Here is a 22,351-nt window from a genome sequence, read left to right on the forward strand (position 1 = left end):
ACAAATTAAAAACAATATTTACTGGTGTATGTATTTAAAAAGAGAGAGAGAGAGAGAAATAGTCATCTTAAAAAAACTTACATAATACATAAAAATCCTAGAGTCAGGTCAAATTCCTAAACTTTTAAAGACGGACCACATGAGTCAATGTTCACTGTCCTCTCAGTTTAAGTTGCATAGTTTTGTCTAATTGTCTTTCTAAAGCAACAAAATGGCCATGATGTCACCCGTGTTCACTTTTTGGGTTTCCACTGAGGCCTCCTGAGAAGCGGGTTCCGCGTGGGGTCATCTGGAGGATCTGCATTGTCCTCCTTTTCTTTTTCTGTTGGGTCTGCGTGGCGGCGAGGTTCAACGGAGGACGAGCGTGTTGCGCTTTGACCTCTCCGGGGACGTCTTTCGTCCAGGATGTCCACGGAGGGAACTTCCTCCAGCGTGTCCAACCGGCGCAGAGGAAGCCCCGCCCTGGACGAGGAGGAGCGTGAGGGAGGGGCGAAGCGAGGGCGTCTGGCGGGAAAAGATGACTCCGACATGGTTTCGTGGTCATCTGGAAGACAGAAGAAAAAAAATACAACAAAGTGCAGTGATTTCCTAAGTGGTACGAGGGCTCTTATGAACAGTATGCAGCAAAGAATCCTCGCTTAATGTTAATATAGAGTTGTTGGAATTATTACATTCAATACATTTGCATTGAATCTTGAGGAAGTGTCAAACGTTTGCCCTCGTGTAGTTTTTGTCTTACTGGTTTGCGTCAGGACAAAGTGATATAACCTAATCCAGCAGATGGCGCTGAAGTTACACTAGACTAGACACTCCACACGCTTTATTTACATGTTTATTGCTTAGCATGGTTTTGGTGCACTGAATAATATATATATAAAGTATAGATAAGTGCGTTTCACTCTGTTGTATCAGCATCATAGTGCATTGGTAAATGATGTAGAAATGACATTTTTAACTCTTTAATCAATCATGTATAAAGAAAACTACGGAGCCCCGATAGAAAAAACAAACAAACAAACTTTGCAAACGCAAACAAAGCAGTGGGAAAAATAGATGCTCCATCCTCGTCGCTTTGGGAAAGCTTTCCCACCGCTTTGTCTCATGTTGACAAACGTTCCATCCTCGTCGCTTTTGCTCACATGGAAGATGAGCCGCAAAAGGAAAAGGAAGGAACGTACCAGTGTGGATATGCCTCACAGGTGGCAAATTCAAATCCAGGTTCTTCCCAGCAGGAAGTGAGAAGTACTTGTGAGATTTGGGCACTACCTTAAAACAAAAGAAAAGAAGAGACAAAAGAGGCATTGACTATTTTACAGAGAGGACACAATGACATCATGCAAGCGTGTCAAAGTTTACCGTCGTCTGGAAGCTTCCCGGGCGGAGACTGCGTCGGATGCTCGAGTGACGTCGGATGAGAATCTCTTTGGTGCGGCTGTCGTTGGGCAGCGCGTGCTTGCTGGTGTACGACGTCGTCTGGTGGAGGACAACAATTATGACATTCATAACACCGTTGGAAGCATTTCCAACACTGTCAACAGACAAACGCACTCAAGTGTCATACGTCAGTGCTCCACCAGATGGCACTCTTCTTCTTCTTCTTCTTTACTGTATGCATTTTGTAGTAAGATTAATATGACATTTGTGGACTATGAATTAAGCGGCAAAATGCGCCCGTTCTTATCCAACTCAGGGGGCGGCCATTTTGCCACTTGCTGTCGAATGAAAATGACATCACAGTGCCGAAGCGCACAGGAAACGACCAATTCCAACTCTGCTTGAGAACGACACAGCTCACTTCATTTCCGGCTTTGGTCATGTGACATTTCCGGGTTTGGTCATGTGACATTCACAAGCCAACAAGGGTTATTATAGTTTGGGGATTTTTCATTTGAGTTAGTTTTGATTTCGGTTTGAGTTTCGTTTCTTAAATGTAGTTAGTTTTAATTCGTTTCATGGTGGTTCTGTTAGTTTTTATTAGTTTTAGTTATTTAATAAATGCTTCGTATTATTTTAGTTTAGGGTATTAGTTTTACTTAAAAAAAAAAAAAAAAGTGTATTACTTGTCGGCAATATTTGAAAAACACCATTGGAGCGACGTCATCTGAATTTGCTTTTCTATTGGCTGCTGCTAGATGACATCACTTCTGTGTGACACACTTTCAAACATCCTTTTTTTCGGTTCATATCAAAAATAAATCTGCTTAAAATCATGCATTAAATGAATTACCAAAGACTAAAATGAAGGACATTTTTGCTATAATTAGAGTTAGTTTTGTAAACATAAAATGTAGTTTTTGTTTTTATTTGATTTCGGTAACAAAATTGTTTTGGGAATTTTAGTTGTATTTTTTTCTCCGTTAGTTTTAGTTGGCACAGGTGATGTCATTTTCAGTTGACAAGTTGCAAAATGGCCGCCAGCTGAGATGGACAAAATGGGTGGATTTTGTTGCTTATTTCCCATTCCACATAATGCAATATTAATCAGAATACATAAAAACAACAACAACTTGACAACAAAGAGCTCGCTCACCCTTTGTCTTATCTTGTACATGTTCTTGGCCAGAATGTCGCGCATGCTCCGCAGGTCAGCAGCCAACAACTTTTGCTTTGGCTTCGCGGGACCTTTCTTCTCCTCCCTGAAACATTTGTGGATAAAGTCCGTCACAACACAGTGAAGGGAGGTTTGAAAACAAAAACAAACAAAAAACCCAAGACGGCGTCCTACTGCAGATAGACGAGGGACGGTGCGGCGCTGACGTCTCCCGACAGCGTGTCCAGGATCTCCATGGCGCTCTGCAGCTCCAGTTTCTTGTACAGCGCCACGATGCTGGACTCGGCGCGGTTGTCCCGGATCAGGATCCGGCGCAGGATGCCGCTGTTGAACTTCATGAACCTGGAAAGAAACAAAGTCAAGTCATCGGTAGCGATGTGGCGCTTTCAAACAGCCGGAGCTGGCAAACTGAATTCTTTTGGGGGTTTTGTCTACATTTGCTTCAGTATCAACCAGTCAAACTAACTTCATTGAAATGTCCTGTAAGTAACTGAACTGTATTCAAACTATTTCCAAGGTAATCTGTACAAGTGCGTACACTGATAATGGCATTATGGAAAAATATTCACCACCACAATTTGATATTTTGATATTTACCACTGATCCATTCAGAAATTTTGACTAACTAGTGCATATCTTTTGTGTTTCGACAATTTCGACATAAAAAAAATTAAAAAAAATCAGAAGGGAAAAAGTTCACGGCAAAGAAAATGTGCAATTTAAGACAATTTTTTTCTTCAGGACTGATTCTAACATTGTCATTTTTTAACAAGAATAAATTGGCAAGAAGAGCATTTGATGTTTTGTCTGAAAAATGTCAATGCAATTGAAGTGAGCTTAATTTTTCCATCACAATAAAATCAGTTTTTTGTGAGGAACCTTGAAGAGCTTTAGGCAGATCAAAACCAGTCTGGCCTGTGGAAAACTGAACACGACACCTGATCCAAACTTGCCGGACATCAGTCACACTAAACAAAACAAGAAAAAGAAGAAGAAGAAGGAAAGCAGAAGTTTCCCTCAAGCATGTCAAACGAGTCTCACTTGTCCTTCCAGTAGAAGCGACTCCACTGACCGCACACGTCCTCCATGCCGGCGATGGTGTGTTCCATCAACTGAGACCACAAAAGCAGATTTGGTCATAGACAAACACGGACACACAAAAAACATCCCGCATTTTACCCTGCAGTGAATTTCAGCATTGATGGTGTCCAGGTTGCGGTTGGTTCGGCGCACGTTAATGTACTCGATCAAAGGCCGGATGCTGATGCCCTGCGAAGACGGAGAGAGAAAACAAAACCTGCTTACATCGTCATCATCAGATACCAGAAAGTGACGGAATTGTACACTTGATTCATTAAGCTTCACATCATCACTTTGGATGAACTTCATTCGATCGCGTGTTACCACTTGAAGCAATTTTGTTCAGTCGGTCAACAATTCTCTTTGACATCCACAGGTGGCTTCATACCTGCAGAAAGACGGTAAAGATGATGACGGCGATGGTGGCGGTGACAAAGAGCTGCTTGCGGCCGATGTTAACCGGCAGAGTGAAGGCCAAGGCGAATGAAATTGCGCCTCGCAGGCCACCGTAGGCCAAACCGAACTGATCCTTCAGGTTGAAGGGGATTGTGCGGAAGGGGTTGATGATCTGAGTCAGCAGCAAGACGCCTGCAAACAAAGGGAAAGCTTGACAATCCGCCCACTTCCGTCCGATGACGCCTTACCGAGGCCGCGCCACAGGAAGGCGAAAAGCAGCGTGAAGAGGATGAAGCCCCAGTTCCACTCGTGCTCCGTCGTCACGGTGACCACGCCCAGGAAGAAGAAGATGAGCGTTTCCGAGATGGAGCCCAGCATCTTCACCACGTGGCGGATGGTCGTGCACGAGCGCTGGGACACGTTTTCCTCCACGTAGTACTTCATGGTGACGGCGCACGTCACGATGCTGCGAATCCCACCGCAAAATACACACACATAGAAATAGGCTTGCTTTTGTGAAAGAAATGACAGCGGGATAATGCAAAAAACGTCTTCAAAAGCAAAACACGCGTATCCGGAGCCAGCAAACGCGCCGTCGACTCACGCCATAATGGACGAGAGGGCGAAGAGCTCGGCCACCAGGTAGGCCAGGTAACTGTACATGAAGATGAAGAGCGGCTCGATCTCCCGCACTTTGGAGGTGAAGCGGGTGGTGAAGGCCGCCACGAAGCCGAACAGCGCGCCGAAGGCCATCCCGCCCAAGCCCACCACGAAGAAGCGGGCCACGCCCAGGAACACGTCCGCCGGCTCCACCGCCGGCATCTCCGCCACAAAGTTGAACATGTTGTACAACACCTGCGACAACAGTGCAGGTGAATCGGAGAGTAACTTGCGATTTCAATTTGGGAAAAAAAACATCATACAACAAATATCAAAAGTGGTATTTTTCCTGTTGGAAGACTTTCATCCATTTCCCCACCACTCTTATCAGGCGCGCCCCCTAGTGGCTCGCCAAGTCATTGCTCAATAAGTCATCAGCAATGGAGCCGTTATAGTGGCTGTATATTAACTACAAATATCACAATACTTGAGTTGGCGTATCAATAATCTAACGGGAGACAAAATACCACAATATCGACACTCCGAGTACATACAGTATGAATGTGACACTAAAATGTTTTTTGTAAATTGAAATGTGACCTGGTCTAAAAATAATAATAATAATCCAAGAACAAACATCACCCACCTATTTAATAATACATTTTATTAACCCTAACCCAAACCCTAGGTTGTGCCTCATCAGCGTGTACGTAATAAAGTGGCTAAATGTGTCTTTTTACCGCTAACTAAACATCATCATCATCTTCATTTCATCTCCAGTGTGTCGCTGTGAAAGACGAGACGAGGAACCACACCAAAGTGGCTTCGATGCGTGTCGAGATAAACAAGATAAAGAGGGTCGAGCGTCGGATGATTTGCATGCTAACTCCTCCCATAACATTTGGAAGAACGGCCTCAGGAACTGGTTTGGCGACATCTGAGCAAAGAAACCGCCAACATTTGTTTCCAAGAACGTTACTTCCCTCAGTCAGCTCATTGAACTCGCCAAACGTTCCGTTACGGACGGGAAAGCAAAAGGAAATGGCAGTGAAACTCGAGCTGAGCTTTGAGGCCAAACAAAAGAGAAACACCACAGACAGTAAGTCTCGCTTTCATGTAAACACACGTTTGACAATAAAAAGGGGCCAAACTGAAGCTTGAATGGAAGGTGGAGTTGGAACTTGGAATTGGCAACAAAAAAAGTTGCCCTCGGGGTTCATTTTGGGGCGGGTAACAAGTACAAGACGGGTGTCAACTTGTGCACACAACCGCCATTGTCACCAAAACAAGCGCGGCCTGAAAAGAGCCTCGACAACTCACCACGGTGACGGCGTCGTTGAAGAGGCACTCCCCGAACGCCACGATGTAGAGCTGCTCGTTGACCGACGCGTCCTCGAAGACGCTCAGCACGGCCACGGGGTCCACGGCCGAGATGATGGCGGCGAACAGCAGGTTCTCCTGCAAATTGATGTCCTGCACGCCCAGCGCCTCCATCTGGCAGATGGCGAACAGCGACATGCCGATACCGACGCTGTTCCACAGGGTGCCCGCCACCGCGAACCACAGCACCTGCGCACCCGCACGCAAACGTTAGCCCGGGCGTCCCCGCGCCGGCGTTCCGCTCGGACGCGCACCGTGCCGATGTTCTCGAAGAACGGCCCGGTGGGCATGAAGTAGCCCGAGTCCAGGACGATGGGCGGCAGCATGTAGAGGAAGAAGACGTTGCCGGTCAGCACGGCGGGCGGCTCTTCGTTGACCGAGTGCATGATGGCGCCCACGATGAGGCCGATGCTGATCAGCAGGCACGACTCGGGCACCCAAACGGTGATCTTGTTGTACACGTGGAAGCCTGAAGAGGGAAACATGTGAACACAAGTTGTGATTTCAAGATAATCTAGCTTGTGATAGATGACGTCACATTTGTTTAAGCGGGCTACAGGCAACTTCTTTTCTTTTCTTTCTTTTTTAACATTTGTGGGCTTGCCGTTCTTATCATTTCCATTTATTTTAGAAGAGCAACACCACACAAAATGGCTGTCGTAGAACAATATAGTGTGAAATAACACATACAAAGTAACGGAAATTACAATAAAGAAGAAAGAAAAGTCGAAGAAGTCATAGAAGCTAGGCTAAATGTTAGCTCATTAGGGTAACGCTGATGGAAAATGCAACAAAGAAACAAAAATAATACAAGAAATAGAAGCTAGGCTAAGCGTTAGCTTATGAAGGTGGCATGACGGAAAATACAACAAAGAAGAAAGAAAAGTTGTACACGAAGAAATAGAAGCTAGGCTAACTGTTAGCTTCTTATGGTAACACTGACAGGAAATACAACCAACAAAGAAGAACGAAAAGTATTTTGTGTAGAAGGAAAAAAAATAGAAGCTAGGCTAACTGTTAGCTTCTTAAAATTGTTGACGCGAATTGCACTAACATTCAACAAACAATTGTTCTTCTGCAACAATTTCCTGATTGCTTTGTTGCATGAACTGATGAAGCTTTCTCAGATGAGAAGCAAAACGGATTCGAAGATTGAATTCACTTCACAATAATGCTGGGCGATATGGCCAAGAAAATGAAAATCTTGATTTTTATTTCATGATAGATGATTATAATTTTAACCACAGTAATAAAGCCAACAAACATTTATTCAAAAACAAATCCTGTGCAAAATGTTCAGACAACAATAATGTATACGTATTTTCATGTCAACTTAACAATTATAGTCCGTGGGAAAAAAAAAACAGCTATCCTATGCATAACTTGTGTAAAGGCCACAATTACGTAGTACGTAGTGCAAAAATCTTGTAAATCACCCAAATTCTGCCACCTGTGCAAAATGACGGCTCAAAATAACATCGGGATATAAACTTTTATCAATCCAGAAGAAAAGCATATTTATTTATATGCAGCTCAAATTCACCATTTAGCTCATTTTCAATTATTAGATTTTTAAAATGACAATTAATTGAAATTAATTTGATTTATTGGCCAGCCCCAGTTCACAATAAGCATCCCTTTGGCAAAGAGTGAAAAAAAGTTTTTAGGCTGGAATTTACATTCATTTCTATGGGAAAAGATGATTTGACATAATTGCACTAGATGAAACTGCATGAAATCACGAATGCAGGCTTCGAAGGTCAAAAGAAAATGAAAATAAAATCTGATATAAGAGTGAATTTTTGTTTTGCCATGCAACAGTTCAAAACAGATCATGAAAACCAAAAAAACTTTCGATTTCAGAGTCTGCAGGCAACTTTATTGCCTGTGACTTCAGGGAGGTCAAATGACTTTTGCATCTTTGCAGTTTAAACCTAAAGTGCCACTTACCGATCTTGGCAAAGGAGGCGAGCAGGACCCACAGAGTGATCTCGAAGGGGATTTGGATCCTCGGGTAGTCCATGGTGAAAACGGGCAAGTTGTCCTTTGCGGGCTCCGGATAGGCCTGCGGCCCGTCCGGCTTGATCGGAGGCAACAGCGTGACACGACCTGCACCGGCACCCGGCGTGGCTTGAGGGGGGATTTCGCCCGCGCAGCCATGCAGGACGTTGGAAACGGCGCAAAGAAGCAGCAAAACGTCCCGAGGCCTTCTGAGGTAAGGATCCATTTGGAGTTCACGTCGCGGCGACAAACGCTCACTCGGACACTAATTAAGGGCAAAATGACTTTTTTACGCACGTGACCTCATCTTTTCTTCCTCGTTCCAAGAGTGACAACAGCGGTTGTTTTCCCCCGAGTGACTTTCGAGACGTTGCTTCAAATGTCGCGCACCTGTTAAACATGCACGCGCACCTGTGACCAAGTCAACCTACAGCGCGTGCACGAGGTCCTCAACGTTCAGGGCGCGGTCACGACTCTCGACTGATTGGTTGTCACGTGATCTGATGGGCTCCCAGCGGTCGACTTCCGGTGGACTGAACCGGTTTTTTCATGTCTTCATAGTCGCCATTTGCAGTCTTACTCAACTTTAAATGACGTATTTAGTTCGTTATCAAATTATTTTGTACAAAAAAATTCGATAAATATGTAGGCAGGGTTGCTTTATTTATACAGTACACTATTTATGTATTCAGGAATTCGTTTATTTTATATAAGACAATTTCACTAACTTAATCAAATGCATTTTTATTGTCTTAAAATGTCTTTGTCTTAAAAAAGTAACACATTTTTATCAATTTTGTACTTTGACGGCTGTATTCATACATGAACAATAAATAGAAACAGTTGACACACCTCCATTTATAAGGCAGGTTTTTGCATTTTCAAACTTTTTTTCACCATCAATAGTTCTAGCCTGTCCAAATTAATATTGTGGAGACTTTTAATATCCACTACACATACTAATTGTAATTATTAAATAGGCCTACATTTTAACAACATTGATTCATATTCACGCGACCCTTGTGAGGAATAAGCGGTCAAGAAAATGGATGGATGGATTATTCATATTTTTTTAATTCCGGAATAGCTATTGTCTTGAATTATTCATATTGCATATTCACATAGTTCAAACACAATTACTGCATTTATGTTGCAATAATAATAATACAATTAAAAATCCAGCCAGCCATTATCCATAGCGCGTATCCTCAAATATTTCACAATATATGTGAATAAAGCAACAAATACATATTTTTTCCTGAAGTAAGTTCCTGCGTCAGAGCAGGCTTTTGGCTCCCTCTAGCGGCGCCAACGAGTCCCTGCAGGGTGTCACAGATGAGTTTGGGCGAGTCTCGTGCAGGCTGCAGACGCCGTCGAGCAGCGACGATGAGAGCAGCAGAGCTCGTTTCAGTTTCACGATGACGACGACGACGCGTCTTCTTCTTCTTCTTCTTCCTCTCCCAAAGGTCGGATTTCTTCATTTCCATGAAATACCTGATGACGTCACGCACACGGAGCGCGAAGGTGCTGATGATAAATTCATATGGTTGTTCGCCTTGTTTTGTTTTCATCTGCGCTTACCCTCCCTCCTCCTCCTCCTCCTCCTTTTTTTTTTTTAAAGCATCAGCAGACATGACGCAAATTTGTAGTATATTATATTGTTGTGTTATTGTGTGGCACCGACGCATTCAAGCATCCAAGTAAACAGACGGGATGACACAACATGTTTCATGCGGGATTAAAATGCAGGCCAGTTTGTGGATTCTGAGCAGGGAAAAGGGGACGTTTTCATTGTATTTACAACCGGACGTGGTGCGTTTGAGTCCTTCAGGATGGACCAATGTTGTACTGTGCAAGTCCTCGGGCACCACCCTTGTACTTTGACAGCACAAGTCAGTGCAGAGGTGAGCAACCTGCAGTCCACGGGCCCCATACGGGCCACATACGGGCCACAAGGACATTTGATCCGGTCCGCTCTGCAGTACCAATAAGAAAAGTCAAATTGCTGTAGGAATCGATCGTGTATGCTGATGTTGAACTGGAATGCTGTAAAGAAATGAAAGAGAAATGTAAAGATCTGTGCTCAAGTGGTCATTTTCCTCCATTAGTTTGTTTGCAAGGGAAATGTGAATGTAATCAGTTGAGAGGAGGTTGAGCGAATGAGCGGAATATTTCCATGACGTGGAAACACATCACATATTATTATATTGTGTGGCCCTCAGGGAACATCGCACACACTGAAATGTGTGTGAACCCTTCGCACTAAAACGCTGTGACGTCGACGACGTGCAGCGTGCGAAGCTCCCGGCTAATGGTGCATTTGTTTGAAAAAGCCCGGAAACAGCTGGATCTGACTGCATCTGTCGGCTTCCAGCAGAGCTCATTGGAGAGATGAAGGCAGGAGCCGACAATCCGTCCACAATTGGAATCGTTTGAGGTGTTTGCTTTGCTAGCATGTCATTTTGCAAACAAAGCATTTCTGCCGTTTGATGCGCTTTCTTTCGCTTGACAGTGCATTTGCTCTCCTGATTTTTGGGAGGTTGTTAAGGAGGAATGGGCGTGGCCTAATGAGCAACATAATGTCGAAGCTCGCCGCATGCAGCTGAGTTGTCAAACACATGTAGCCATGATGATCTTTGACCCCCTGTGTTGTTGCAGCAAACCAACTGTGACACTTCTCTGAAGCTTCCCACTGCGTATATCCAGCAGTGGTAAAATACGCACACGTGATGACCGCCTATCCCCCCCCACAGACTAACAGACTAACGAGGCGTATCGCATCCGTCACGGCTTTGTCATGTGTGACTGGGCAGATGACGTCAAAACAGACTCGTATGTAAAAATAGAGCAGCATGGCGGATGCTCTCGCGCATGAATACACAACAACATCCACGCGCACACACAGAAAAAAAAAATCTTCCCTTTTTGTTGGTGTAACGTCACATGATCATTTGTATCCTATTGGTGATGTATTTATGTTAATCTAAACGTGATCTGGACAGAAATAGAAAAGATGTAAAAATAAATAAAAAAAAAAAAATCAAAATAAATCCAAAAGAGGATTTTGCAATTATTTAGGCTACATACACGTTTTATTTATAGTTACTATTAAAAGCATTAATTTATTTTGTACTAATAGCAATTTATCATACAATGACAGTTAGTGAATTAGGAATTATTTGACTGTATATGTATTATTTTTATGTTGTATCTAAAATTCTGATTTTACATTATGCTCTCCCAATGCATTTGAACTTGTTTTGATATTTATAAATATCTATCATTTATTTATTTTCCCCCAAAGAATTTGAATGTATTTTAATTCTTACATTGTTTTCTCTTTTATTAAATTTTCCCCAAAGCATTTGAATTGATTTTTTTTTACAATGTATATATTTGTGTGATAATAATAATACAATCAATGCAATTGAATTTATGGAATTTATAATTTTATGTTAATTTACATTTTCACATTTTTTTTAATTATCTGTTACAAATTTTGTCTTACTGTATATTATTTCCCAATTCTTTTGAATTATTTCATTTTGTGTGAATATTATTTTCATTTTATTTCATTATCCTAAACCTAATGCATTTCAGCTCATTATTATTATTAGTTTTTTGTTTTTGTTTTTAAGGTATCGTCGTTTTGGAGGCTGCTATACCAGCCATCAATATTTTAGGCAAAGAAAATCTGACATCGAGTCAGTCCTCCTTGACAGTAGTTGGCGCTATACTGCCATAATCTGACACATCAGCGAATCATCCTCTGTGTCATAAAGAAAGGTTTTGTTCACGATGTTTTGTCTTTGTGTGAAATGAAATTGGATATATATCAAAAGTACTAGCGGTGTTGAGACGCTTCTGTTTTGGGCAAGTCTATGCTTTTAACTTGGTAAGAACAGTTTGTGGAATAAACATCCTCTAGCTTCAAGCATGAGCAGCTCGCAGGTGTATTTTTATCCGTGTGAACGTTCACACTGGGAAAAGTTTGCCACTGCCTACATTAGCACGTCAACAGAGCGGATAATTGCGTCAATTGAATTGCAGCCAGCTGTGTGAGAGGATGATGTCAGCATCATTACCATCAGTTGTCTGTCTCATTTGTTTCCATGGCGACATCGGACTAACTCCCGCTCCTCTTCCTGTTTGCCTTTCATTAGTGACTCAAGCGTGACCGCTGAGATCATCGCCCAAGCAAGACGTCCACATCGCGAGGGAAGTTCAGGTTTTAGGTTCACGTGAGATTTCGTCAAGGCACTTAAAACAAAAACAAAAAAGGATGCATCCTCAGCCTCGCCGTGAGCCGTCCATGTCTGGGAAAGAGCGCAGCCCCCGACACAGGCCGTGGTCGGTCTACCGGGCTAACACGTTTGATCTTTCGGCGGAGATGATAGGCCTGGCGCTGTCAGGTAACCACGTGACCGTATCCAGAGTAACGTGTCTGCTCCATTTATGATCCAAAAAAAAAAAAGGGTTTCTTCTTCCTCTCTGGTCAACAGGGAACAGTCAAGACCCAGACGAGCCGGTGTTAGAGTTCACTTTGGGTAAGACCAACACAACAGCACTCGGATTTTGTCTTCTTGGATGTGGACTCTGGACTGAGATCACGTGACTTGCACATCACCTCCTGAGCGCAGGCTTTAGGTTGATACGAATTGGAGTGCAGGTCCGACTGTATATTGGTCGTATCAGCTGGAATCTTCCTAACTCCAAGAGCAAAAATGATGTTTTTGGTCTCCTTTTGGATCGAAGCAAACAGTGGGAGTGGCATAGCTCAGGTGGTAGAGTGGCCGAAGTTTGGGAGTTCTTGCCTCAGCCCTTGTGTCGCTTAAAAAAATAATAAGAAACTAGTCATAATCTCTCCTTGCGAGATTTATTTCGACTTTCGGAATGAAAATTCTTTAATAGTTTTTTCATGGGATCGGCAAATTCTCTTGTAGACACTCAAAATACTTCAGAGTACAATTTACTCTCTTCGAAGTGTAAATTATACTCTGTAAGAGTCGGGATGTAACGATATCCAAACATCGCAATATGAAGCACACGATACAATAATTATCATGATATTGTGGGGAGGTTGGCGATATTTAACAAAGTTCACAATATTGTTAAATATATGTATATCTATAAAATCACAATATTGTGCTTTTGTACATAACAGCAATGCATTTAAACCATCTACAATCGTTAATAACAATATTGAGGCGCGTTACGGTCCGCGTGGGTGTGACCAGTTACATGTACATTGAGCTCCTCCACATATTGACCCGCTTCACATATTACGTTCGTTCCCCTTCATCTGACAATTAGTGTTGATTTTAAACATAGAAGGGCCAAAACATCCCTAATGAAAATTGCACTACAAAACTAGCCACCAGAGGGTGCAAGAACTGCACAAATGGAACTCAACCTGACTTTTTTTTTTTTTAACAGCTGTTCCTTTTAAATATCGTGATCATGACGCCGACGATATTGTGGCAGTTTTAATATCACGATATCACGATATTGCCCTTATCGTTACATCCCGAGTTTCGAGCGGGACCAAATCGACTAAAATGTCCACCCTGTTGAATTGGGACTCTTTTCATATCTCAGATCTCTGGACAGGATGAAAATATGGACATAAATATTGGGCTTCACAAGATGACTTGACTTCCTGTTTCCTCCAGTCTGCAGTGAACTGGTCCCGCCCACCGCGGAGCGTAAGCCCAGCAGCTTTGTGGCCGTCAGCTGCACAACTCCCCCTCAGGCGTTCTGGACCAAACACTCTCAAACAGAAATCATCGAGGTGGGCAGTCACGCCACGTCCTTCCTCAGCGCCATCAAATCCAAGCGCATTCCACCTTCTTCCGTGTCTGTGGCCCGCAGGGGACGAGGAACCCCATCTTCCTGAGCAGCGTGGCCTTCTTCCAGGACTCTCTGATCACTCAGCAGACGCAGGTCAAGCTCTCCGTCTACGACGTGAAGGATCGCTCACAGGGCACCGTAAGTGGCGTGCGGAATTCTTGTGCGGAACTCTGGAAAATGCCGCCGCTGTTTTGTGTCCAACAGATGTACATGCTGGGCTCCGCCGTATTTTCTTTGAAAGAGCTCCTGCAGGACAAACACCAGCGCCTGCACTTGACTCTCAGGTCGTCGTGCTTTTGCGTAACCTCCATCCGGTCGGAGGGTTTTGCTCATCCAGTTGACTTCCAGGTCGGCTGAAAACGAGCGAGTGGGCGACCTGACGGTCATCGCCTGGCGGATGGAGGAGAAACGCGAGCAGAGGGCCCCGCTTGCCAAACTACAGCGAGGAGACACGCTGAACGGGAGGGTGAGTGGCGAGGAATCGCTCCGAGTCCACGTTGGCTGGCGCCACCGCGTAGCGCTTACGACCGGCACGCGCTTTCAGACGCTTCTTCCGGTTGACGAGAGCCTGAGCCAATCCAAAGGCGTCCGCTCCAAGTCCTCGTCCCTGTGTAAAGATCCCTTGCTGAAGGCCGGTGAGTATCAGCGGAGAAGCTTCAAGAAGGTTCCGAAAGCGTCACGCGCACGGCCGTACCTTGCAGTGTTCGGCGGCGTCATGTCGCAGACGTACCGCTTCCCCACCACGGACGGCAACCGCCTGGGCGTGCTCGAGCAGATGGCCGAGAGCGTGCTGTCCCTGCACGTGCCGCGGCAGTTTGTCAAGCTGCTGCTGGAAGAAGACGCCGTCAGGTAACGCCGACGCCGTCGAGAGAGCCCACGTTTGGACACCGAGCGAACGGAACACATTTGGGCTTTTCTTCACGATTTCTGACATCTTCACAATTTGTCCTTGTTGCAAAGATCCTTTTACAAACACCCCAAATGAGCTCCATTCACATGCATTTGTCGCTCATTCAGATACAAGCAACTTTTGATTTATGCATTTCTTTCCATTTCTACTTGACTTTATGAAAAACGCCCAACACTGATTAACATTACTTCTAAAAATGTTCAATTGTTTGTTCAAATTAAGACATCTAAAATGTACATATCTAAAATTAAAAGAAAAACCTTTGATTTGAAATTTGGAAAGTTGTTTTAACAAACATGCTAAATGGCATTTTTTTGATGCTATTATTTTCATTTTTTACCACAAATAAATATCAGCATTGGCCTTGTTAACTACAAAAAAAAAAAATGTTGGTATTGGCCCTGAAAAAACCCACATCAGTCATTCCCTAACGCACTGTTGATGAATTTCAGTTGATTTGTCAGGACAACATCAACATAATCATTTTCACATTGTTTACTGTCAGATGAAGGCAATCATGTTGTCACTCACGCTGAACATCCCCAACATTGACGTTGTACGTTGTGAAAAGAAGTTGTAGCTGTCACGTGACACAGGGTGTGCGAGCTGGAGGAACTGGGCGAGCTGTCGCCGTGCTGGGAGAACCTCAGGAGGCAGATCATCACTCAGTACCAGACCATCATTCTCACATATCAGGAGACCATCAGCGACCTGCACGAGTACAAAGGTAAGGATGAATAATGCAACACATTCTCAACATTTGAGCAAAACCACATTGTTCGAATACGATGCAAATCTGGATCCAACGTCAAATTTGACGCACACGAGATTTCGGAGCACCGATGGTTGCGTCGAGTGAACCATTAATAGCCCCGAAAGATGCTATCTGCACTACTACCGCTCCACTTGAATGCTCTTCGTGCTTTGATAGGTGCTGATGTTTTGGTTTGCGATTGGATTCAAAAGGAAACAAACGATCTCTGCCTTTCAGGACCTTCTTTTAAATCGAGCACACTGAAGGCCGAGCGGAAGTTGGAGTTTATGCCGACCAATTTGCACATCCAAAGGATGAGAGTACAAGGAGAGTCCGGCTATGGTAAGTCCCCCCAAAAAAAAAAAAAAAAAAAAAAAAAGGTAAGCCCCCCCACATATTATCACTCCCCTGCACAGCCAATGCTCACGCTAACATTCCTCTATTATCTTTGTTAAACTGGCGGTCAACCTTGACAATCATGTTCGATGTCATCTCACTAGTCTGAACATGACATTCTGATGAACGTTCCATTGTTGGAATATGAGTTATGAAGCAAAATCCAGCCGTTTTGATCCATTTTGCTACTTGCTGTCAACTGAAGATGGCATCGATGGCAACAACCAATCAGAGCTGACCTCTTTTCTGAAGCTGCCCTGTGATTGCTTGTTACCGGAGACCTGAGCAACATTGACGTCACATTCAAGTCAACAGCAAGTGGCAAAATGGCCGCCCCCATAGATGGATAAAATGGTCTGACTCATATTTATTATTATATTTAGATTAGTGGGGCTGCATAGAACATATTGTTTGACTTCCTCTAATTTTTGACTTTCTTGATTTTGCCATTGGATCAGACCACACATACGACGTGGTGACTAACGGCGCCCCTGCCGCACACCATCAAGGCTTTAAAGGCTGCGGCCTGAGGAAGCTCCTGCATCAGCTTGAAGAGGCCAGAAAACAGTACGTTGAACGCATAGAATTGCTTCAATGGGGATAAACATGGCGCTCTCTTCTTGCTTTTTGCTTTTTTGCACGGCCAGCTCTTACGAGGAAGAGAGGTGAGACTGACGATGATGTCGGGGTGTTGCTACGAGTGGCGCACGTGACCGTTTTCTTCCTAGTTCGTCCGGGCCCAGAGGAATGGCGTACCAGCCGCAGGATGTGGTCAGAGCAAAGGAGCTGATCGGCCAAATTAACACACTGAAGACCCAAGTGTGCTACTACATCGAGCGTCTGACCAGAGCGGCCAAAGAGCGCTCGGCCAACGCGCTGGAGAGAACTTTGGCCATCCTCAAAGAGAAGGTGAGCAGAATTTTCTTTTCCCCACTGGTGAATTGTTTTGCAACATGCTCACGGGCAACTCATGTGGTCCTTGGGCACTACTGTACTTTGGTGATCCCTGATCAATCCATCGATCAATCGATCAATGAATCGAGATATAGATTCGCCTTCAGAAAGATGACAGATGAAGTCGCATTTATTTTCGCAGGTGGTAGTAGTGGTGTTCGATTGGCAGTTGAGTTGGTTTCAGCAGACAAGTTGAGTCTTTTGAGAGCGTAGAAAACATCTTTTGAAGTCTAATTGACCAATTTCAGACTCGTCAGCTGGTGAGCGCGTGCGACTCCAAGCTCGTGTCCTCGGCCATCATCGCCCTGGCGGCCGCCCGCCCGGAGTCGCTCCCGCAAGGCTCCCCGTCCCCGTCCCCGTCCTCATCCTCCCGCTCGCCCTCGCGCTCGCCCGCCCGCCAGCCGTCATCCCCGTCGCGGGCGCCCGCCTCACCCTCCCGCCTCGCCAGCCCTCCGGAGGGCACGGACGGGCTTCCAAACAAGCGCGCCTCCTTGCGGCCTGCCGATTTGCACGGGGAGGAGTGGGTACGAGGACGTCGGCGAGCATCGTCGCGTGCATTTTGTGTCTCTACTATGAGCCGTAAGCTTGTCTCACGTCTGCGCAGGAGAAGCTGTGTCTGAATGTGGACCAGAGTCTGGAGTGCGTGATCCAGAGGGTGGACAGGTTGCTGCGGGGGGATCCGCTCCAGAGCGACAGCAGCTCTGATGACGTGTTCGCGCTGGCCACTGACGAGCCCGCAAATGCCAAAAAAGGTCAGAGGTCTTCTAATCTATCGGTCGTAGTTGAGGAGCCGTTCACATGTCGCTCTGTCTCACTGCGAGGATGAAGGATCCACGCTGACCGAGCTTTACACAGCCCAAAAACAGTTGGGTGAAAAGAAACCCAAACTGGGGCAAGAAGGGGCTTTTCTTGTTTTTGGGCCAAACGATATTTTGTCCGTTGTTTTGTGGGTTATTCATTTCACCCAACTTTCATTGTTCATTGAATGACCTGAATAACTTTTGAAGTTATTTCAACCTAAAAAGTTGGGCCAACCCAATGTTTTGGCATTTGTACGTTATTCATTTTATTTGACACAAATTGTCGGGTTCATTGAATTGGCTCAAAAATGAACCAAGACAACTGTTTGAGCTTTTTAACCCCAAAAGTTGGGTCAAGCGAAATTAATAACCCAGCTATATGGATTATTTTGTGGCTTATACATTTGACGCATCATTCTGGGTCAATTAAATAACCCCAAAATGGGGTCGGTGAAAGTTTGTAGAATGTCAAAATCTTACGACGTGCACGATAAGCACACAAGAAAGAAACCGTTCCAAAAAAAAAAAAAGACGTGTTGTCACATGCTCACCATTTGTTGCTCTCTTTCACTGCTAGGTGGCAGTCCTGAGCGGGACAAAACATCACCAGGTAAGGTTTGAATGAAGACAGTAAAAGTTGAAATGACGTCACTGAAAATCTCCGCTTGCTTTACGAGATCTCAGTCAGCACGACAAAGTCAACTCTCGTCTTTGGAATACTTGCGGCCTTTCGTTGCAAAGAAAGGGCTTCAAAAAAAAAGATCCAAACTTCCCTGCAGGCGAGTGGGCGGAGGCCCTGCACCCTCTGCTGTCCACGCTGAGCGACTGCGCCTCGCTGATGAGCGACAGAGCCAAGAAGGCGGCGGTGTTCCTCCTCATGCGGGACGGCGCCCCCACCATCGCCATCAGCCTCACGCTGCAGTACCGCCGCGACGTCGTCTTCTGCCAGACCGTCAGTTCTCGGCGGCCGCCTGAAAAGGAATGAAGATGATGATGATGATGATGATGATGAATTCTGTCGGCGTGCTTACAGTTAACGGCTCTAATCTGCGGCTTCGTCCTCAAGCTGAGGAAGAGCTTGAGCGACTCGGGCTTCCTCAAGCAGCTCCACACAATCGGCCTGCTGGTGCAGTACGAGAGCTTGCTCAGCACTTACGGTAAGCGGCCGTATGGGATGATGCACGTAGACGTACGGATACGTTAGGGGGGCAAAAGTAGTGCATACATGTCCATGTCAGAATTGAGCAATAATTCAGATTTATTTGTAGAAACGGGGGTCCATTTGCATTTTACAATTTTAGAAATGTGCAGAATTTCACAAGTTACTTCGTGTCAATAATGATTACGTCGCTCGTAATATGAAAAGAAAAATGCTGTCACCAAATCATCATGTCAAAAATCATTGTACACTTAATTGTACGTTTAGAACAGATATAAAATGTGTGATTGAAGTCGTGCAATTAATTAGGATTCAAAATTGTAATCGTCTGACAGCCCTAAAATATCCATCCATCCATCCATTTTCTTGACCGCTTATTCCTCACAAGGGTCGCGGGGGCTGCTGGCGCCTATCTCAGCTGGCTCTGGGCAGTAGGCGGGGGACACCCTGGACTGGTTGCCAACCAATCGCAGGGCACACGGAGACGAACAACCATCCACACTCACACGCATACCTAGGGACAATTCGGAGCGCCCAATTAACCTGCCATGCATGTCTTTGGAATGTGGGAGGAGACCGGAGTACCCGGAGAAGACCCACGCGGGCACGGGGAGAACATGCAAACTCCACCCAGGAAGGTCCGAGCCTGGACTCGAACCGGAGACCTCAGAACTGGGAAGCTGACGTGCTAACCACTCGACTACCGTGCCGCCCGCCCTAAAATATATGGACAATATATATACACACATACGTACACGACCACAGTGCTCAAGCATATATGAGTACACGCCCCCTTTGAAAAATGTCAAGATTTCAGTCAATATATCAAAAAGAACATCTTGACAAAACGTTTTCTCACAACATGAAAGGAAGGCTGTGATAGAATTACAAAATCTTCAAATTCACTCATGCAAAAAATGAACGCATCCCACAACAAAAACGATTTTTAATATGACGACTTTTTGGGGGTTAAATTGTCCCAAAAAAAAAGCAAGAAGCCGGGCAGAAAATGGCCATAATATGTCAATAAAAATCCCAATGATCAAATCAATTTGCGGAAGCATTTTGTCGTATTGCATGCCATGGAAAATGGCAGTTGTGAAAGGCAGCTCAAGGTTGTTGTTCCAAACCTTCAGGTGAGGAGCTGGCCATGTTGGAGGACATGAGCGTCGGCGTGAAGGACCTGAGGAACGTCACCTTTAAAATCACGCAAGCGAGTACGGCCTTGAGTGCGGACATGCTGCCCGTCATCACGGGAAACAGGAACGGCTTTAACGTCAGGGTCCCCGTCGCCGCCGCCGTTTTCGACAGTCTGCCGCGCGAGATCCAGAACGGCATGCTGCTGCGCGTGCTGCCCGTCCTCTTCAACGTGGGCATCAATGAGCAGCAAAGCTTGGCTGAGAAGTCAGTCGATGACAACACATACATCAAATCAATATCTGATATCCGAAATGTTACCAATATGAGGCAAGTGTACGATGGCGGTTGGCGTGTGTGCAGGTTTGGCGACACGTCTCTGCAGGAGCTGATCAATATGGAGAACATGGCTCACCTCAGCTTGTACTACGACCACTTTAAAGAAGTCCTGCCTGAAGACTGTGAGTCCCGCGAGGCTTTCAAAAGCATCAAGACAAAACAATCCACTTTTCTTCCGACTCGTGTCCTCCTCTCAGGCCTTCCTCGCTCCCGTAGCACCACCGGTCTGTCCCATCTGCTCAAGCAGCTCAACCACAACGTCAACGGCAAGAAGAGCAAGAACGTGGAGATCTTGTGGCAGGCGGCAGAGGTACGCCGCCGCAAAGCAAACTTTCTTTTTTCTGTCCAGGGTTGCAAAGAAATAACTCCAACACGGGTCAGTAAGCAGGGATGTAACGATATCCAAACATCACGACACCATAATATCACGATATTGTGGGGGGATGAAAAATACAAATACAAAAAAAAAACCTCGATTCACGTCATATTACATGCCCCTTCATCTGACCATTGGCATGGATTTTAAACACGTAAGGGCCAAAACATACATTGTGAAAATTAAACCACTAAATAAATAGCCACCAGAGGGTGCTAAAACATCACAAATGGAAATCACCCTGACTTTTTTTTTTTTTTTTAACAGATGTGCTGCTTTTAATATTGTGACATGACGAAGACGATATATTGTGGCAGTTTTAATATCGTGATATCACGATATTGCTGATATCATTACATCCCTATCAATAAATAACCTGCGGCTCTGGAGCCACAAGTAGTATTTAGTCTCTCTCCTGTAGCTCCTGTCGATATCTTTAAAAAAAAAAACAAATTTGCAGAAATTAATATTTTTTTAAAGTCAAGTCAAGTCATGAAATATTCTGCAAATGAATAAATGGTTAAATAAAAACGAATAATGAGTTAAAATATTAAGATGTCGGAAAAAAAAAACAACCTAAAAATTTCCCAAAGAGTGGCCATATAATGTCCAAAAATGAAGAGGAAAAGCAGAAAATTGACATAAAACGTCCATGAAAAAAAGACAGCAAGAAGACAGGCAGAAAATGACCATAATATGTCAGTAAAAATCCCCCAAATTTAACATAAAGGCAGAAAAGTCTAAACATGCATGAAAAATGAAGTATGAAAAATCACCCCCCCCCCCCCCCCCCCCCACAAAAAAAAAAAAAAAGGAGTTTGAAAGGTAGAAAAAAAATAATCAACGTATTGGATGCTGCATATTTTTCTGTTCTGATGCAGCCTTTGCACGTGACACGAAACAATAACACACTGTTTGCTTCATCACAATGTTCAGATTTGTGGTTATTTATTTGGCCTAACGTGACTCTTTTGACCCCTGAACTAGAATTTGACATACTTGACCGATTTTTCTCCAAATTGTGATTCTTGTAAATCTTATTGAATTGCCTTTTGGAAGCCTCAAAATGTCTCCCAAACTCACAAATGTTTCTTTATCCTGATGAAAATGGAAATATTTGAAGGATTCCAAACATGATCTCAAAATGTACACGATGGAAAGTTAGAACAAACAAAAAAAATGTCCAATTTTTATCCTCAACCCAAAGTTTGAAAGGCGGCCATTTTGTGGCTCATACTTCCGTATTGCCACAAGAAATGATATTAAATTTGTTCATCTATCCATGCCAGCAACGCAGTGGCAGGCAGAACAATGAAATTTGCTTCCACTCGATACAGACGAACGTTTGGTTGTCTTTTTTTTTTTTTTTTGTTTTTTTTACACTCCGAGTCTACTAAGCGGCATTTGTGCGTTGGCCGCAGGCGTGCCGGCGCCTGAACGGCGTGCGCTTCACAAGCTGCAAGAGCGCCAAGGACCGCACGGCCATGTCGCTGACCTTGGAGCAGTGTCACATCCTGCAGCAGGAGCACGCGCTGGCGCCGCAGGTCTTCTATCAGGCCCTGGACTGCACCTGGACTGCATGCGCAGGTCAGTTGCTCCACACGCGATGATCACTCGTTGCCATCTCCATTTACAGCACATCAACAATTATTCTAAGCGTGTAATCCC

At 44.6% G+C, this 22,351-nt stretch overlaps 2 protein-coding genes and 1 long non-coding RNA gene across 4 annotated transcripts in view; 1 reads left to right on the forward strand and 2 right to left on the reverse strand.

Moving 5' to 3' along the window:
• slc9a2 (solute carrier family 9 member 2) lies at positions 1–22,252 on the reverse strand. 2 transcript variants are annotated; one of them, XM_077537355.1, is made up of 15 exons: positions 22,179–22,252; positions 18,224–18,643; positions 15,300–15,479; positions 6,262–6,476; positions 5,948–6,196; positions 4,632–4,882; positions 4,276–4,493; positions 4,020–4,219; positions 3,731–3,820; positions 3,593–3,663; positions 2,726–2,893; positions 2,531–2,636; positions 1,357–1,473; positions 1,179–1,266; positions 1–544 (listed from the first exon to the last, which is right to left on the reverse strand). In XM_077537355.1, the coding sequence occupies exons 4-15, from the start codon at positions 6,391–6,393 to the stop codon at positions 234–236; spliced, it is 2,001 nt and encodes a 666-aa protein (XP_077393481.1). In that variant the 5' UTR covers positions 6,394–6,476; positions 15,300–15,479; positions 18,224–18,643; positions 22,179–22,252; the 3' UTR covers positions 1–233. The 2 variants fall into 2 exon arrangements, with proteins under 2 accessions (XP_077393481.1, XP_077393480.1); XM_077537354.1 differs by lacking the exons at positions 15,300–15,479; positions 18,224–18,643; positions 22,179–22,252 and adding an exon at positions 7,958–8,473.
• The window catches only part of inpp4aa (inositol polyphosphate-4-phosphatase type I Aa), a 14,687-nt gene continuing 1,662 nt past the window's right edge, over positions 9,327–22,351 (forward strand). The window contains exons 1-23 of the mRNA XM_077537365.1: positions 9,327–9,532; positions 12,172–12,420; positions 12,511–12,555; positions 13,681–13,799; positions 13,880–13,996; positions 14,063–14,142; positions 14,207–14,324; positions 14,403–14,493; positions 14,560–14,707; positions 15,365–15,495; positions 15,760–15,864; positions 16,377–16,485; positions 16,566–16,583; positions 16,647–16,827; positions 17,121–17,396; positions 17,477–17,624; positions 18,250–18,282; positions 18,452–18,624; positions 18,706–18,829; positions 19,968–20,235; positions 20,332–20,429; positions 20,505–20,617; positions 22,105–22,251. Of these exons, the coding sequence (XP_077393491.1) occupies positions 12,291–12,420; positions 12,511–12,555; positions 13,681–13,799; positions 13,880–13,996; positions 14,063–14,142; positions 14,207–14,324; positions 14,403–14,493; positions 14,560–14,707; positions 15,365–15,495; positions 15,760–15,864; positions 16,377–16,485; positions 16,566–16,583; positions 16,647–16,827; positions 17,121–17,396; positions 17,477–17,624; positions 18,250–18,282; positions 18,452–18,624; positions 18,706–18,829; positions 19,968–20,235; positions 20,332–20,429; positions 20,505–20,617; positions 22,105–22,251 (2,772 nt within the window). The 5' untranslated portion in view covers positions 9,327–9,532; positions 12,172–12,290. The remainder of the gene's footprint in view (positions 9,533–12,171; positions 12,421–12,510; positions 12,556–13,680; positions 13,800–13,879; positions 13,997–14,062; positions 14,143–14,206; positions 14,325–14,402; positions 14,494–14,559; positions 14,708–15,364; positions 15,496–15,759; positions 15,865–16,376; positions 16,486–16,565; positions 16,584–16,646; positions 16,828–17,120; positions 17,397–17,476; positions 17,625–18,249; positions 18,283–18,451; positions 18,625–18,705; positions 18,830–19,967; positions 20,236–20,331; positions 20,430–20,504; positions 20,618–22,104; positions 22,252–22,351) is intronic.
• The window catches only part of LOC144030790 (uncharacterized), a 3,267-nt gene continuing 3,168 nt past the window's right edge, over positions 22,253–22,351 (reverse strand). The window contains exon 3 of the long non-coding RNA XR_013287359.1: positions 22,253–22,307. This is a non-coding gene — a long non-coding RNA (uncharacterized LOC144030790). The remainder of the gene's footprint in view (positions 22,308–22,351) is intronic.

The sequence above is a fragment of the Festucalex cinctus genome, chromosome 11, assembly GCF_051991245.1.
Source record: "Festucalex cinctus isolate MCC-2025b chromosome 11, RoL_Fcin_1.0, whole genome shotgun sequence".
In the NCBI taxonomy this organism is placed as follows: Eukaryota; Metazoa; Chordata; class Actinopteri; order Syngnathiformes; family Syngnathidae; genus Festucalex; species Festucalex cinctus.